The sequence below is a fragment of the Gopherus flavomarginatus genome, chromosome 2 (assembly GCF_025201925.1).
Source record: "Gopherus flavomarginatus isolate rGopFla2 chromosome 2, rGopFla2.mat.asm, whole genome shotgun sequence".
Lineage (NCBI taxonomy): Eukaryota > Metazoa > Chordata > Testudines > Testudinidae > Gopherus > Gopherus flavomarginatus.
Window position 1 is genome coordinate 25,038,981 of NC_066618.1, and position 17,527 is coordinate 25,056,507.

The window sequence follows — 17,527 nt, forward strand, 5'->3', positions numbered from 1 at the left end:
ACTCAGCACAAGTTTTCATTAAGCTGTTCACAAGGATGTCCAGTTCTTAGCCTTGAATGACTTTATGGTTAATTCAGAGTCAAATAAATAGTAAATGCTTTCTCTTGTTTCATGTAAAAAAGAAAAACATACACCTTTTAAAGATATTAAGAAAACTTAACAACAAGCCATCAGATCACTTGTACACTAAAGGTATCACATTTGGTTACTTTATGAATTACAAGGGCTTAGTCACTATTATGAGTTGATAAGCTGCTTCCACGAGGTAACAAAGTGCTCTTTTGTTACATTCACAATTACAACATGCTTTTGCAAACTCTGCTAGGTTGTCTGAATTTTAAACAATGCAGCCAACAGGGAACGAAGATTAGATAGGGAAGAAATATAAGCACTTTATTTACTGTTGGAGCTTATGTAATTTACAGGGAAATCAGGCTGTGATACATAAAAAATGTCAAGTCTATCATGGACCCTTTTAGACTGATGTATCTGCTGATGCATATCAGCTTTATTGTCGGGATAACTAATAGTTTACAAAGGAAAGACTGTAAACTGCCTGGAAGGTTGTAGAGATTGTTGGCTCTAAACGTAGGAATCAATTTAGGTTCATTACTACTCACAAAACCTATAGAATACTGGCCAGGAGGGTTTCCAAGTAGTTCAATTAGTGGATATTAGATATTCTAATGTTTCACTTTTTCTTTTACTATCACGTACAGACATAAATGGAAGTAAAGCTAATAAAACTGTTTGTACAGACCTTTAGTGGCTTTGATATTTCATTAGGCAATTTCAACTGACCTTTAATTTTTAGTGCAGTGTTTCCCGTTTGTATCAGTAGAACTTCAGAAAGGGCTGTCGTAAATGTTTTAAAAATGGCACTAATCTCGCTTAACAAACTGGAATTTGTGTGCCTGGGTGTGGAGAACTGCGTGGGAAAATTCACCTGCTCAACTCACAAAGAGGAATGACAGATGTTAAGTGACATACAGTCATTTTCTGCATTGTGATGCTTTGTGGGTGTCTTTAAGAGATTTTGAATGGCCATAATAGAAAGCAAAACCCCTGAATTAATTTCTAATTGTTCGAAAAAATGAAGATAGCTATTTACAGGGAGTGCACAGGTACAGTGTAGATATATTATTGATTTATATGCTAGTACTTTTTCTCCTTTACATAAACATTTTAATGTTAATCCAAAATATTTTGCTCTCTCTGCTAAGGTAAAATGCTCAATTTTACTGTCCCCTCACTTACATGCTGTTGCTAGGAAGAGGCAATTCTGCTATAACCAAATCCTCCACTATTTAGATATCAACGCGTGAATCCCATATTTTTATTCTAAATTTAAGTTCAGCCATCGTAGCTAATGCCCTTGATGCAATCTCAAATTGCTGTCATTACACGGATCACTACAAATTGGAGGTAATAGTTAAAAAAAAAAAAAAAAGGTTGAAAATTAGATGGATAAAGGCTTAATCAATTTAATTTTATCACAAAATCCAGTCCCTTCCTCTTGAGCTGTCAGGGTATGAGATAAGCAGAGCGCATCTTGAAGCATGCCACAATCCTGTCGTGGAGAAGGAGTTGTGTCCCTGAACCAAGATGAAACATGCTCATTTATTACTTTGTCATTGCTGGGTGATGAAGAATCAAGCTGACTTCCTCTTTCCATCCTTAGCACAATCTTGTTATTTCATTAATTTTTTCTGGAATTTCACTGCATCATAATCCTGGCTCTCTCACCGTCCGCTGCACTTACTGGGTTTATTTTGCCAACTTTTATTTCTTGCCCCTCAATATCAATACTGAGCTCAGCTCTCTCTCTCTATTGCAGCATTTCACTTTGTGTTTATATGTGATTCACTCCATTTTTATACGATTAAGTTTAACCAATGGCTTTGAAGAAATCACACTCAAACAATGAGTAAATGTAATTGCTGTCGTGTACTGGAAAATAACAAAGCAATGGTACATTCCAACCCACCAACTTCATGTTAAGATTCCAAATGTTGATTTCCACCAAGATGAGGAAAGCTTGGCCTTTTACAGCATGATCAGCATGTTACAACTCTTTTATTTTAGTCCCTTTTAAAGTATTTTCATCTGATAACAAACTTTCTTTTTAAAGTTCTTGCCCTTCCCTTCCTATTTCTGCACAGAATTTGTTCAGGGCTCTGAAGTGAATTTTACCAATATCTTTTTATAATCTATTATGTTTCAAACTTGTACACATATGAATATGCAAGGTGTTTTTTGTTGTTTTGCAAAGGGACACAAGCTGCTAATTGTTAACATGGATTTATCCAAACTATTAAGCATATTTCACTTAAGAGACAGAGATTAAAGGATTGAAATTAATACTGCTACAGACCTGCCATTAGTAATTTACAGAAAATTAGCATGCTGATATTCTGGCAAATATCTGTCTTTATTTTACATCTGCCCTTTGAGAAATTATGATATTTACTTACCATTAAGAGTTAAAATTGTTATTTTCTGAATGATACTGCAACTATTCCTAACCATAATTGCTTACAAAATAGCTATGAATATCAAAATATTTTAGCCTTCCAATACACTTTCTGCAAGTAGTGCAAAACTAAATTAAATTTCTATGTAAATATACTTGTAATGTGATACACACTGCATAGACATTTGATTATACCACTAATACTAGGGTCTTAACTAAGCCCTGAGACTCATTCACTATAAACATAATACAGGGAATATTAAATAATAACTGAACAATATCTTTGAACATTGAAACTATGCAGTAGATGGTAGTTACATTCCTCACTGCCTGATTTACATATACAGAAATAGTGCCTGTCCCTGTGACAGTATGTCCCTTTCACTATATTTATCCTAAATAAATGCAGAAATTTAACTTTTGTAGAATGGAATTTGTTTCCCTCAGATGTAACTGTCTCTGAGGTAATGTAATTCCTAAAGCATGGTGCCAGGATCAATGAAAAACACAGCAAAGGGTTATAAGGCATTGCATTAAAATGCACATTAATCAGTGTAAGAAAGTGAACAAAAACCTGGAAAGTAAAATCAGAAAGAGATGAAGAATGGCATCAAATAGAGAGTAATACTGGCTTCTATTCCAAAGCATGTCTAAGTGTTTTATAAAGTAGTACAACTTACTAACCTGGTATATAAACACATCATATATGTAATATATAGCTGGCATAATGAATTTATTTCAATAAATGATCTGTTTGTAATGTCCCCTGAAGAGTGTGTGTCTTCAGATATATTTCATTTTCTCACACTAATTTCTACTAAATTAAAATTTATCACTGAAGTGAGTGTCTCTGTGTGCACACATACACACACACACACAAGCATACATGCACACACACAAGCATACATGCGCACACACGCACGCACACAGTCACAGACCCCGTTTATTTTCTTCAATAACACCTGCCAAAACTGTACCTACTGTAGATAGTAAAACACACCCTGGAAAATAGTTAAATGCATAAACCTTTGGTATAATCCTTTCTAAAAGGTTTTCTCAATTGATTAAAATAGATTACATTGTGCGCAGTATCTGAAAAACAGTGGGACCCATATTTAATCATGTAAAAGATGTGTTCTTTTTTTCTTGTTGAATACTCAATGTATCTGATGCATTTAACAACACCTTTATCAGCAATTGACTAGTCTTAGTAAAAGAAAAAACATATAATCAGTATGGAAACTGGTGTGACCTAAAAAACAGATCCAACAGGTTTAATATTGGGTTTTCCTTAAGTTGTCATCATATATTCATGTGCATATGAATTTTTGTGAGTGTGCACTATGAGCCTATGGGCAGGGAAATTCGAATAATAACACAATTCATATGCTAACCAGTTAAAATATTCAGAAACTCGTTACAAATGTACATATTCCAAGGAATCAGAAATTAGATCCTGAAAGTTGTCTATCTACTATTGGACAAATGTATCAAATCCTTTCAGGAATTCTATCAAATTCCAGTTGTGCATTCTGCAAATAGTTATCATTTAGCAACTTTGCTGTCTGAAGAAGATGTCTAACTTCCATATTATTTCAGCAAAAACACAGAGTTTATAGGAAACGGCACCTTATTAAAGTTCTTCACTTTTTTCTGTTGTCTTAGAAACAAAACTAACAAGTGTAATTAGCTTTGAACCTTCTATAGTTAAATAAATTATTGATTCATTTCTCTACCCAAGTTTAGGATAACAGTCTGTGGCCAAATTTTAACGTCCAGATAAGTAGATTTGCTTAAGCACATATAACTTATTACAAAGTCAGTAGAGCTAGGTTTAGGTAAAAACAGAGAGCCTGACAAACTAACAGATTTAGTCCACATTAATTGTGGGGTGGACTTTTCCCTTGCTTGGTACTTTAGATAATATTTCTTTTGTGACACAGCATAAAGCACAACTGGAGAAGCCCCTTTGGCATGAGCTATTAGAAAATATTAAAGATTTGTTGAAATATGTCAGGGTTGCTTTTCTATTTCAAGTACACATTCACGTACACTTTTGATTGTTTTACTTACCGGTACTTTTAGGGCACTATTTGTTACTAAAATTTTGAACAAAAAGATGGAGTTTCTGGTAAACATATAATAGTGACAATCCAATTATGCAGAGTTCCCCTTTTAGCATTTGGCTAGTTATTGCAAGTCGCCAGAGAAAGCCTGTTTTGAAGCCTTTCTAGAAAGTTATCAGGATGCGCGCCCAATGGCTTTCATGTGAGGCAATAATTAAAAGACACATGGATAATTGACATTTAGGGCTTCCAAACTGTCTGGTTAATTTCCAGAATCTGAAGAAGAAATAATGTACTCAAACGCTTTAAAAGAACAGCTTGAGCTGATGAGCTAGCTGACAGAAACTTATCTTAGGCCTCCGAAGCAATGACAATTACGTATTAGGTGGAATTTACAGCTCCGGTAAATCCTTTTGTATTAGCATCTTTATAGTCTAACAAATTGCAGTTGGGCATTTCTGACATTCTGCTTATTAAATCAATTTCATTTTACTTTCAAGTACTTACAGTATCTTAACTTTAACTGCTCAGGCAAAGCACCAGGAATATGGCAGTAGTGTCTTATTCCCTCTCTACGAGAAAGCAAGACTGTCTTGGGAAAAGCTTTTATCCAAGGCATACTTACAGTTTGCCATGACATTCTATAGCTTCACTTTTTTTTTGGATTAGAGTAATTACTAATCTAGCATTTCTATAATGCAGGTTTGGTTAGAGAAGTGGATCAGAATTAATGCATTTATTAACTTTACTACAGCAAGCTTAGGAAAATAACAGTTTGTAAGTACAACCTGTCAGAAAACTGCTTTTCTCCCCACACTGATTTCCAGCTTGTTTCATTACCAACAAGATGGTGTATCCTCTCTCCTCTTTTACATACTAAATTTCTGCTTTATAAGATATGTGCAAGTGAGTTTTATTAGGCAGTTCATAATTGTCATAGGAGAAATGCTCAGATAAATAAAAACTGGTCCCATGTTATTGGAAAGCCAGTGTCAGTTGTATGAACAACTCTGAACCTGAAGGTGATTTGTATTTGGGAGAAAAAAAGAAGTGGCAAAAGTCTCGCTTCCTTTTATTCCCTTTTTTAATTTCTGGGACTGCTTGATGTATTATTTCATTAAGAATCATGTGATAACATTACCTCTCACAGGGTCAAAGGAAGCACTAGCCATGGATTGTTGAGTTGCGCTGCAGAACCTGGATAATTAAACTGATTCAATCCAGTACAAAGAAAGGTGGAAAGAAAACACTTCCCTTTTCCTTTAACAAAATAACAATCCCTCCCCTTTTACAGGCATCCCCTTACTTCCAGCAATTGCAAGGCTCTCTTTGTTACAGCCTACATGAAATTGTGGGGTATTTCTCAACCCCTGTACCCAGCGTTCTGTGTAGACAGCATACTGGAGGCTACAAAAAGTGCATCTATCCAAAATAAAAAGACAACAAACAGCAGCAGCCCAGAGAGCTTGTGAGAGAGAGAACAAGGAACAGAGAGAATGAAAGAAAAGAAAGGCAGAGGGAAAGCAAACCTTACCTTTCCTCTTTGATCTCCTTCTTCTCCTCCTTTTGGACTTGCATTTTAGTTGACTACTTGGACCTCCAGAAGCTCTGTTGTTCCCCAGAACTGATGTCATAACTGTAGTTCAGTAAACAAGAATGTAGAGTCTTTTCTTTCTTGTATATTTTCACCTCTGGTTCTTGCTGCTTTATAGATCTGTGGATAAGGTTCACTTTTTAGTACTGACTGGTGTTTACTTCTAATTATTCTCTGTCGCTTGGCATCAGCTGGGTTAAGTGTCTCTGATTTTCTGAGCTAACATGCTTAACTGCTTGTAGTGAGAACTGAGGAAAGGTATACACTGAAGCTGCTCAAGAGCCCGGTAGCTCTCACTCCAGCTGCCTTCCTTTATCAGGGCTGTAAATGCACTGCTTCTACTTTTTGCACCTCTGCTAGTTGTTTGGCACCAGCCACTTTGAAGCCAATCATGCAGGGAGCTTGTCTATTTGCTGCTGCAAAGTCTAATTAGATCCAATCACAACTGTCTCTTGGCTCTGACATCAGCACCACCAGCCCTCTCCATCCCTTGTCAGCTTGCAAACTCAGCTCCCATTTGGGCTGACGGATATGCCTAGAACCTGATAGAAAGGAAGGGAGAACTGCACTGTAGGGAATAAAAACATACTGCCAGTTTATCTGGGAAAAGCCTAAGGGGCAGTTTACAAGAAGGGATGCTACAAAAGGGATTGCAAGGCTTTTTTTTTTTTTTTGCTATAGACCATATGGACAGAGAATATTATGCTTCACAGAAATGCTGGGACTATTTCCCCTAACCAAATAGTTATTAACTAGTTCATTTATTGCACTGATTATTGCTTCCAGGGGAATAATCTGGGTTACTGTTGAAGAAACACTGTACCCCCAAATCTTATGCAAGATTCCCATTGCATGTTTAGTTATTTAAAGGCATATTTGTTTGCTAAATTCATGATGAAGGGCAAATAGCTCTTTTGCCCTTCCCTGTGAGTGTAGCAAAGAAATGAGTGTGTTGGAACTCAGTCTGATTTCAAAATGGACATATTACACTCTGCAGCACTTCGTTTAGGAAACCAGGCAATGAAGATAACTGGTAGAGAGGGGCTCATATGGAGGAGAAAGACGGCAACAGCGTTCCTTAGAAAAGCTTGACCACAAAACAGTGCATATTTCTTAAGAAAATAAAAGGTTACACAGCAGGTAGATCGCCCATTTAAGTGACAAGGAACCTTTTTCTTAAGGGCATTTCCCTTCTTAGTTGTCATGTGATTAAAGAATATGAATCTGGAACCCTAGACTGCTAACACAGAAGAAAATAATATTAGAGAAAAAGTTATGCTAAATAATTAATGTCCTTAGTGTCTGCTCCATTTGCAGTAAGCCATAGGAGTACAGTAAAGCCCTGCTTATTGGAACCTCTTTAATCTCAAACTCCCTCTTGTCTGCGTCTAGGTTACACCCCAGGCTTAGCTTGTAACACTCCCTGTTATTCAGACCCCTGTATATTCAAATGTTTTGTGCCCCTGAAACTTTTTGGTTAGACGAGGTTGAACTCTACATAGATTTTTTAAAATTAAATATATAAAGAGAACATAAAATGATACTAATGTTTTGATTTAAACCTTTAATAAAATCAAATAAATTCTGTGTAAAGGTCTTAATTTGATTCACATGTGCCTAGGCAATGTGACAAGCCCTCTATCTGATCCTCTAAAAGCAGGTCTTGTAAAGCTGGGCTTTGCATTCTGCGTAAAAAGTATTGATTATCCACAGACAGTGTAATCTACATTGCACAAGACACAAAACAAACAGTCTCTGCCCTGATGGCCTTACAACCCAAAGTCTTGATCCTCTGAAAGGGTCTGCAAGTTTGGACCAATACTGCCTTGAAGTCAAAGAAAGGGTCTCTTTGTGGAAGTATGGGTCCACGCATATAGAGCCTTTTGCAGGATATTGTACAAGTGATGCAGAAAACACACATACACACGTCTACCACCATGCAAGGGCAGTGAATTGTTTGGCTTCTTGGAGAGCTCAGCTAAACAAGTCCCTAAACAACTTACTTCCATGTTCTGGATCTGGAGGCACATGGAAAATACGTGGGAGTAACCAGTAACTTTTTTGGTCTTTTTGGCTTTGACTCTAGACCTTCTCTAATCTCTCTTCTAGTTATTCTAGTCGTGACCAGTGCTGTCCTCTTCTGTTAATGTGGTGAAAATAAGTACTTTATCATGATACAATAATGTTCTGTATGGGGATGTGATTTCTAAAGCGCACTAACATGTTGGATGTTAATAAGTCCATGTAAACCCTGCTGGTGCACACTTTTTGAAAGAGCACTATGTTAAAGCACACTAGAGAACATGTAGCGCACACCAGAAGGGTTTATGTGGACCAATTAACACACAGCACTTTAGAGCACTGTAGAAATCAGATCCGTGAATAGACAAATAAAAATTAGCATTCAATTACCTTCCATATTTAAATGTTGTATGTGCGCAATATTGGTTATGAGCTTTAAAAGAAAGGCACATCCTAATTAAAAACAAAAAGAGTACTCTTGGACAGTCATCTATTTCTAAGAGTTAATTCAAATTTGAATAATTCTTTTAAGGTTCTAAAGTGTTTTACACAATTTTATTCTACTTCTAACTGGAGTTTTGCCAGGCTATGGGAATGGCTGTCTTTGTGGTATTGTTAGTCTCCAGGGAGGGCATTCTACCAACCCAACCCAAAAAAGGTGACAGTCTGGCCCATTCTCAGAAAGCTGTCACTTGGTCCTAAAAACCCGTGAACTGCTACTCACTACCTCATCTTTCAGTCCTGGGCAAAGTTATCAAGAAAGCACCAGCAAGCCAATTTGAGCAACATCTGAGCTCTGCTAATGACAACATAGTTCCCTTCCAGGCAACTCCAGGAATGATCACAGAACAAAGACAGCTCTGGTTATACTGATGGACGACCTCCTTGTGGCTATGGATGGAAGTGAAGATTCATCAGTCAACCATCTGCCTTTGACACCATTATTACAGGGTGTTGCACAACTTGCTAGAATTGACAGAATTCCTTAAATGCGTATGCTCATTCTTCTCATGTTATCGTGGATGGCGTCGGCTCCTCATCCAGCTAAACTCAATCTTGTCTCCACACTTCTATTTAACTTCTATGTGAAACCTATAAGTGAAACTGTGAGGTGACATGTACCAGGGCAATTACACACATCTCTCTCTCTCTCTCTCTCTCTCTCTCTCTCTCATCCCAGACAGATAATATCCCACTGGATGAAAGTCAAGTAACTTGGGCTCAACCCAGGAAAAACCCAAGAAATATTAGTACAAAATAGAGAATGTTGTAAATACAATATCTCTCAATTGCGGTCTCATGCCCATGAATGGTCAATGCAGTATGCAGCCTTGGGGTTCTGTTGAAATCATTCCTGTTACTGGACACCCAAATAATGGCAATTACCAGTAACACCAGATTCCATTGTTTAACAAGGAGACTGTCTTTTCTTCTCAGATGAGGGCCCAACTACAGTGATCCTTTTGTCCATTACCTGTAGGTTGGACTCTTTCAGACTGCATTATCTGGAGCTAAAGGCAAAGCTCTCAAGAAGCTGCAGTTCATCTACCACACCTCAGCATGCCTCATGTGGAAAACAAAACCTACACACGACACAGAGGCACTGCAACCTGCACAAGCTGAAGTAGATTGAAGGATATGTTTCAAGGTGCCAGTCCTCATATATAATGCTCTTTCATCGTCAGCATCATGTTATCTGAAGGACAGCCACTCCCTATGTGACCCATCTCTATAGTTGACTGCAGCCAGTACAACACATGATTGACAGAGCTTAGCCTCAAATTCTTATAAGGCATTCCTTCAGCACAGGGAATGACCCACCAACAGTGACCGCAACAAACCAAAGCCTCAATACAGTCTAGATGTGATGCAATTCACCTCTTCACACAGGGGCTCTCAAACTAAAAGAACTGAAGAAAAGACCAAGTAGTTTATTTGCCAGTAGGCAGTAACCAATAGCTAAAATATGAGAGAGAGAGATCTTGACTGCATCTTAGCAGGACTCTGTGTGACCATCATGACTCACAATTGCTGGGGATGAGGCCAAGCAAGCTGGAGCCCCTTTTCCCCCCCGGCATGTTTACAGCAGGCTGCCCCCCACCCAGACCCTGCTGCTGGGGACAGAGCCAGCATGCTAAGGCCTGTTTCCATCAGCAAAGACCGGCAGGCTACCGCTGTCTCCTAGCCAGGCTTTCTCAGGCAGAAGTCGCTCTGTCCTGCTCCCTGCCTGGCTGCCAGGGAGAGCGGCTGAACATGGCGGGGAAGAGGCACAGGAAGAGAAGGACAGAGCCCCTCTCCTTCCCTGCCTTTGGCAGGCCAATCTTGGGGAGCACATTATCCTTCATGCTGCCCCCATCCCCTGCCACATGTTGCCTCTGCTGGTCAGAAATCTTGTGTTTAATTTTTTGATGATTTTTTTTGATTACATGAAAATATTTGTGAGGGGAAAAAAATCTGGTTTTGTCTAAGCTCTTTGGTTATTGAAATTTGAAAAGCTTTTGGTTTTCAAAAAAAACCAGAAAAATTCTGCACCCTGTTACTACGGACCCTTATAATAATGTATGGGGCAAGTGCTTCCAATGGCTGGGGCTCCCTCTCATGGCAAAACTCACATGGTGGGGATTCCTGGACCCTCCATGTCTGCAGTGTCTCCACTGGGCATTCCCCTCTGTGAAGAAGAGTCTGAATGAATGGTAGAGGAAGCGGGGCAGAATCTCCAAAACCTGTAGATGCTGGAATCTGCACAGGAATGAAGTCCTACTTCTGTACTATGGCTGGCTCTCTATGGTTCACCTCGGCTTCCCTTCCCTTTCTTACAAGCTGTGTGGAGTGGATATTGATTGCTAAGTTTAGCATTAGGATGTTGGTGGCTTTGAAGGTGAGAGAAGACTAGATGATCCCTCTTGAGCCACTTCATGACTGACTATGACTCCTCTACGCAAACTCCAGCTCCAATGTGGGGGTGCAGATGTAATGACAAGAAGACCCTGGTCGTCGGTGGGATCAAACCTGGGCCCTCTGGAGCTTAGTGCATGAAGCTCTACTGCATGAGCTAAAAGCCAACTGCCTGTTAGCTAAAGCGGTAAAGCAGACTCATTTTATCTCTCTCTCTAGGCGGTCTCAGTGCCACTAGATGGGACAGAACACCACACCCAGAAGGCATGTGGGTTACACAGACACAAAGTGAGAGTTAATGAATGCTACTTCCTTAGCTCCTACAGAGATCTTTGTGTGGTTCCAAGGTCAACAGATTGCAGAGAGTGACAGCTTCCCAATGTGTCCTCTTCAGAGGCAGAGGAGGGCTTCTGAGGACTCCTGGGGAGGGGGGGAAAGTATGCATCAGAGCTGCTGTTCCCTCTCTTTTATGCTTCCCATCCCCTCCTATTTCTGCCTGCTTTTGCTCCCTTGTGCCTATGAAGGTGAAAAGAAGAATCAGGACCTTAGAAACTGGAAGATAAAAGATGCTCAAGGGCATTGAAACAGGACAAAATGCAATCCTAAGGCTGTACAGGAGAGACTCCAGAGCCTTCTGCTGCAAAATGCTTGCTCTAATCCACTCTTGTCCTACTTACAAGCACCTGAAAAGCCTGTCAGCGTGACTCTTTGCAGTGAAAGCCACTGTAGTCTGAGGCCAGACATCAAGGAGTGGGAGGGAAGAAAGAGGGGTGAGGATCCACATTTAACGTTTACAGGTTGCCAGTCACTCTGTAGGTAACTGTTTCAATGCAAACAAGTCCCCATGTTATGCTGATTTGCATATTAAAAGAACATTAGGAAATCTGAGCTATACTGGGTTCAGATGGGTGGAGGTTGTGTTTAAAGGATTTTGACCCTTCACTAACCTAAGGGAATAGAACTCAGGGTATAGCCACAGCTGCTTCTGGCTTGGGGAGCAAGGACACACTAGTTTAAATTCCCACAATAAGCTCCCCCTTCCTTCTTATGCTTGTGACTGTCTTCTTTGCTGGGTTTTCCTAAAGGCCCCATGGCTTATACAAAAACAGGTTCCTAACAGTATATAGTATAGCATGCAAGGGAGCAAGATGAGTCAGATCTGCCTGATGAGAGATCCAATTTTCAAGACCATAGTCTCTTTAATGGGGAAAGTACCTAGTTCCCAAAGGTTACAAATCATCATGAATAGTAACCGCAGTTATCGTTTACATAAATGCCAATTTGAGCAGTAAAAGAGACCATGAAACAACAGCCACAGCTAGGGATAGGCCCAACACTTTCTAAACATTTAAACAGAGATCTACCCCTACTCCAACAGCTGTGAATCTGGGGGCTGGGCAGCGGAGTATTATCATCTAGGCCAACAAGACCTAGGCCTAAGGTGGCAAATTTGCAGGGACAGCAAATTTATAATAGCAGCATTTTTGTAATCATAGCATCAGTGACGCCGCAATTCTACCAATCATAGCGCATACTGAAACCACCAAAAACAGAGTGACACCATTTAGTAAACATACTTGCAAGAATCCTAAACGTTCATAATATGACTGGAAGCAAGAAATTAAGCGGTTCTCAGTTAAAAAAAAATGCTATACAAAAGAAAGGGAAAATGAAATTATAGCAAAAATGTGCAAAATAGATTCCTTTGCTGTATCAGTTAGTGCCGACAGTGAGACAGAAAAAAAGTTGAAAGTAATAGTGAAGAAAAAGTGAAAATATTGTTGATATTCAAAATATTGATGTTTAATAAGTTCATATGGGGCCAGAGGCAGCAATTATTTCAGGACTTAGGGGCAGCAAAATTATTATCCACCACTGGGGCTGTGGGTAACTAAATTGCTACTAGAGATCAGCTTCAACTTTGCTAATACTTCTTCTCTTTATAACATGCTAAACCAAAGCCCTGCGCTCAAACGCTCCTGAATTTTAGGACATTTGAAATCTCGTTCTGGATCCAAATTTTACTGTCTTAGTCAGTCTCTAGCCTGAGCAGCTTAATCTGTGTAAAGGTCTATTTTAACAGTCATCATCATCACTCTGGCTAATGAGGAGGCACTGTAAAATGCTGAACTAGGAGATATGGGATCCATTCTCAGCTCTGCCACAGACCTGCTATGTGACCTCATAAATCACTTTACCTCTGTGCCTCAGTTTCCCCATATGAAAAAGGGGGATAGCAATACTTATATTAATTTGTAACGGGATTTGAGAGTGACCAATGAAAAGTATCAGAGTAGTAGCCGTGTTAGTCTGTATCCGCAAAAAGAATAGGAGTACTTGTGGCACTTTGGAGACTAACAAATTATTGTAGCATAAGCTTTCGTGGGCTAGTGAGCTGTAGCCCACGAAAGCTTATGCTACAATAATTTGTTAGTCTCTAAGGTGCCACAAGTACTCCTATTCTTTTTTCAGTGAAAAGTAGTATGTAACAAACAGCTACGAATCTTGAAATACATAAAATCATTTTTGTCTTCCTAAATCCTCCAAATTCATCATGTGCTGGAAATGTCCACCTGGTGTAAGTGTTGCACAGTATGGGCATTCAGAAATTTCATAAAGAGAGAGAGCTTCCTACCAGTGGAACTAAAGTATAATGAATCTCTGTTAGTCTATGACATGCAGCCAGGTATTCATAATTGTATCCAGCAGAGGGCAGTGGAACATATAAATGATATTTGCAGTGGTGTTATAGTCGAGTTGGTCCTAGGATATTAGAGAGACAAGTTTGGTGAAGTAATATATTTCATTGGACCAACTTCTGTTGGTGACAGAGACAAGTTTTCAAGCTACACAGAGACCTGCAGAGCTCTGTGTGGCTTGAAAGCTTGTCTCTTTCACCAGCAGAAGTTGGTCAAATAAAAGACATTACTTCACCCACCTTGTTTCTCTAATGTAAATACTAGCCAATTTCTTGAAATCGTTAATAGTAAGATGAAGCATGGTCTCTGCCATAGATAATTTGTGGGCAACTCTCTTAGGCTCAATTTTGGAAAAGATAAAGTGTCTACTCATGTTAGCCATCTCAACTTTTGGATGTTCATTTTGAGACAACTGGGGCATCCAAAATTACTGGAAAACATTTGAAATCTTAGCCTTAATTTCTCTAATTTTCAGCTTCCTTATCAGTGGAATAGGGATGTGATTACTAACCTACCACATGGGGATAATGAAAGTGCCATTTAAGTGTAAAATATTTTATTTTTCCTAATATCTTTGCTTTGGAAATCTTGTAAACATTAGACTAGGAATTCCCGTGACTCCCCCCCCGGAAAAAAAACAAAACAGTTTTGCTAATATATGAATGAAAACCAGTCTTGCAAAGTTGGTAGAAAAGTATTTTACCATCTACAAAACCAAATGCTGCTAGCACAGATTACAATAGCAAACCATTTCTTTTGAACCACAGAAATATTTTATATTAAAATCATGCAATAAATTATCTGTTTTGCAGAGATAATGTAGTGTTGTACAATAGCAGTAATAGAAATGTAGTACCAAATCATAGGCATGTGATGTTTTAGGTTTGCAGTATTTATTATAGTAAGGATATCCCTCTCCAAAGTTTAAGTCTGCAGACCTGAGTAAGGCATATGTTCAGTATCACAAATGATTCGTTCAGACCTCCTGCACCTGTCACTATTCTTCAATCCATATTTGTTTTAACTTTGTTAGTGACTGATATTTAAGAAGAATATGATTGAAGTATATTAAACTGCAATAACATCATCTGAGACTCCCTGCCAGATTCATGCTATTGTAGTGATGTTCTATTACTTAAAATAAAATGAACCATTACGATCTGCCAGCTTATTTTAAAAATTATTTAAAAACAAGAATTTTGGAAACACGCTGTAATAATAAAACATTCAGATAGAGCTAGTATATGAGCCACCACAAAATCATGAGCAGAAATATGTATGCAAGAGAGCGCACACATCCAAAGTATACGTGCAAATGATATGATGTGTCTGTATGCAGGTACTATTCACCATTTGTACATCTATATGATATCATGGCAATTTTATAAAGTGATTCAGGCCCTGATCCTGCAATGATTTCCCCATGAGCAGAATCTATTTTCAGAGAGGCTCCATGCGGCACAAGTATTGGTCAAGTTCACCACAGGATAAGTCTAGAATCAGGAGCAAAGGACTGTAAAGGAGACGAGTACTACTTAGTAAACAATCTCAGTGTATTATATTTCTCCATGTGATGATCTGGGAAAGTTATCCTGTAATTGTTAAATGGCTATGTCATTTTGGTGTAAATTTCGTATAAGAAAATTTGTCTCTTGATTGCCAAGCTGGACTATTGTGTCTGTTTTCTGTTCACACTTGGATAGTTTAGAATCAGACGTGGGTTAATTTGGACTGGTTTCATTTGACCGACAGCATCTCATATAAATATCTCTACTGTGTTTTAATAATGAACTATTGTAGACTTGTCCTAAAGTTAAAGGCAAACTGGATGGCACACATATTTGCCCACAGATTATTTGATTAAACACCACCACCATCACCATCTGCCTTGTTTTTTCTTATATTTTAATTTATAAAAATGATCACAGTAGAATTTATTCAACCCACATAATCATCCTAGAAAAGACAAAATTAATAATAATGACAGTTAATAATGAATGACATGAGCCTCACATTGTGCCTTGAATGCCAAAGACTCTCTGACAGAGCTGAGAAGGAATCGTGTTCCAGAACGGAGATCCCACCAATGTAAATGCCTTCCCACCAGCTCTTAGATGTTCATTCTGAAAAGTGTCAGGGTCCCAGCTGATCACAGGTGCTCTCTGTGGTAACTCAAAAGAGAAAGGCAATGTCTCAGGCAAAAAGAGTACAAAACATGTCAAGCTTTATAGATCAGAGCCAACAACTTGCACTGATTCAAGAATAGAGAACCAATGCCATCTTTGGGTCCTCCTGCCCACACCAACAAGCAGAGGCATTCTGCAACTGCTGTAGCTTCTGAATGGTCTTCAGTAGTAGACCCATGTAAAGTAGATAGCAGAAATCCTCTGACCTATGTAAAGTAGATAGTAGAAGGCTCGGATAACTAAAGGAAGGCTCTCAACCTGGGTTCAATCCCCAGTTTTGCCACAGACTTCCTGCATGACTTTGGGCAAGTAGTTTAAATCTCTGTGTTCCAGTTCCCCATCTATACAATGGGGATAATAATATTTCCTTTCTCCCAACCTTTGGGTATGTCTACACTTGCAGAGTTTTTGAGCTGTAAATTTCACTAGTGATAGGGAACCAGTGAAAGAAAAGTGCTGGTTTGTGTACTCACTTAATTCCTCAGGCGTCAGAGAGTGTTTACACTAGCAACACTTCCATTGCTGATGAGAGCAGTGTAGTAGGGAAGCTATCCCACAGTGCAGCTCTCTCAATAGGTCTTGTGGGAAGGGGAGGAGGGGTGAGCGGAAGGCATTTGGGATCCTGCTCAGTGCCCCATGCTGCACTGTTTCATGTCCCAGCAGCCTCATTACTTCCTTGTTTCTTTCGTGGCATTTTTTTTTAAAAAGCCCTGCTGTCTGGCTGCTTTCCCCGCCACACCTACAAGCAAAAGGAAAGAGAGTTTCAAACTTCCCAGGGCTTACAGGGGGAGGGGTGGATGTCCATTTACCTGGCATCAGAGCAGCGGAGATGCTGGCCAGAGTGGTTGTTTTTGGAACTGTGGGATATCCTTTGGAGACCAAAAAGTGTTTATGCTGGTAGAATGTGTCTTCACTTTCACAACAGCACAAAAAGATCAGCAGTAAGAGCCGTATGCCTCTCGTGAAAATGGTTTTCTTTTTGCGGTGAAACTTCTGAGTCATTAACAAGGTAGACACTCCCAGGGTTTTAGTACAAAAAAGGGACATTTTGCGCTTTAAATGGCAAGTGTAGACATAGCCGTTGTCTCTTGTCTTTTTAGACCAGGGGTCTCAAATACGTGGCCCGCAGGCCACATGCGGCCCACAGGGTGATTTTCTGCAGCCTGCGAGCTCCTTGCGGCCCCTCCACACTCTCCCCCAGCATTTACATAGAATGGCTCCAGCCCGACGTGGACCAGGGGAAGGGCATCCCCGCCCTGCCCCTGCGCTAGCCAGAACCCGAGGAAGGGAGGGGCGCAAGGTTTGCATATTGCTGTTGCTTCAGACACTGCCACCAGCATCTCCCATTGGCTGCGGTTCCCTGTTCCCGGCCAATGGGAGCTGCTGGGAGCGGTGCCTGAAGCAGCAGCAATACACAGACCTGCACCCTTCCCTTCCCCATGTTCACTTCCCGGAGCGGCGCGGGCGTGGGGGCAGGGTGGGCAGGCAGGCAGGGAGCCCACCCTGCCCCTGGTGCACGCTGGGCCAGAGCTCCCCCCCGAACCCCTTCTGCACCCCAACCCACTGCCCTGAGCCCCCACCGCACCTCTCTT

At 39.8% G+C, this 17,527-nt stretch overlaps 1 protein-coding gene across 3 annotated transcripts in view; it reads right to left on the reverse strand.

Annotated features, from left to right (window-relative positions):
* The window catches only part of ADARB2 (adenosine deaminase RNA specific B2 (inactive)), a 442,068-nt gene extending 435,583 nt beyond the window's left edge, over positions 1 to 6,485 (reverse strand). For all 3 annotated transcript variants that reach the window (XR_007772813.1, XM_050942241.1, XM_050942240.1), the window contains exon 1: positions 6,074 to 6,485. Coding sequence is in view for 2 of the 3 variants with exons in the window: in XM_050942241.1 (XP_050798198.1) it covers positions 6,074 to 6,173 (100 nt within the window). In the remaining variant the exon portion in view is untranslated. The remainder of the gene's footprint in view (positions 1 to 6,073) is intronic.
* Positions 6,486 to 17,527: the final 11,042 nt, after the last annotated feature.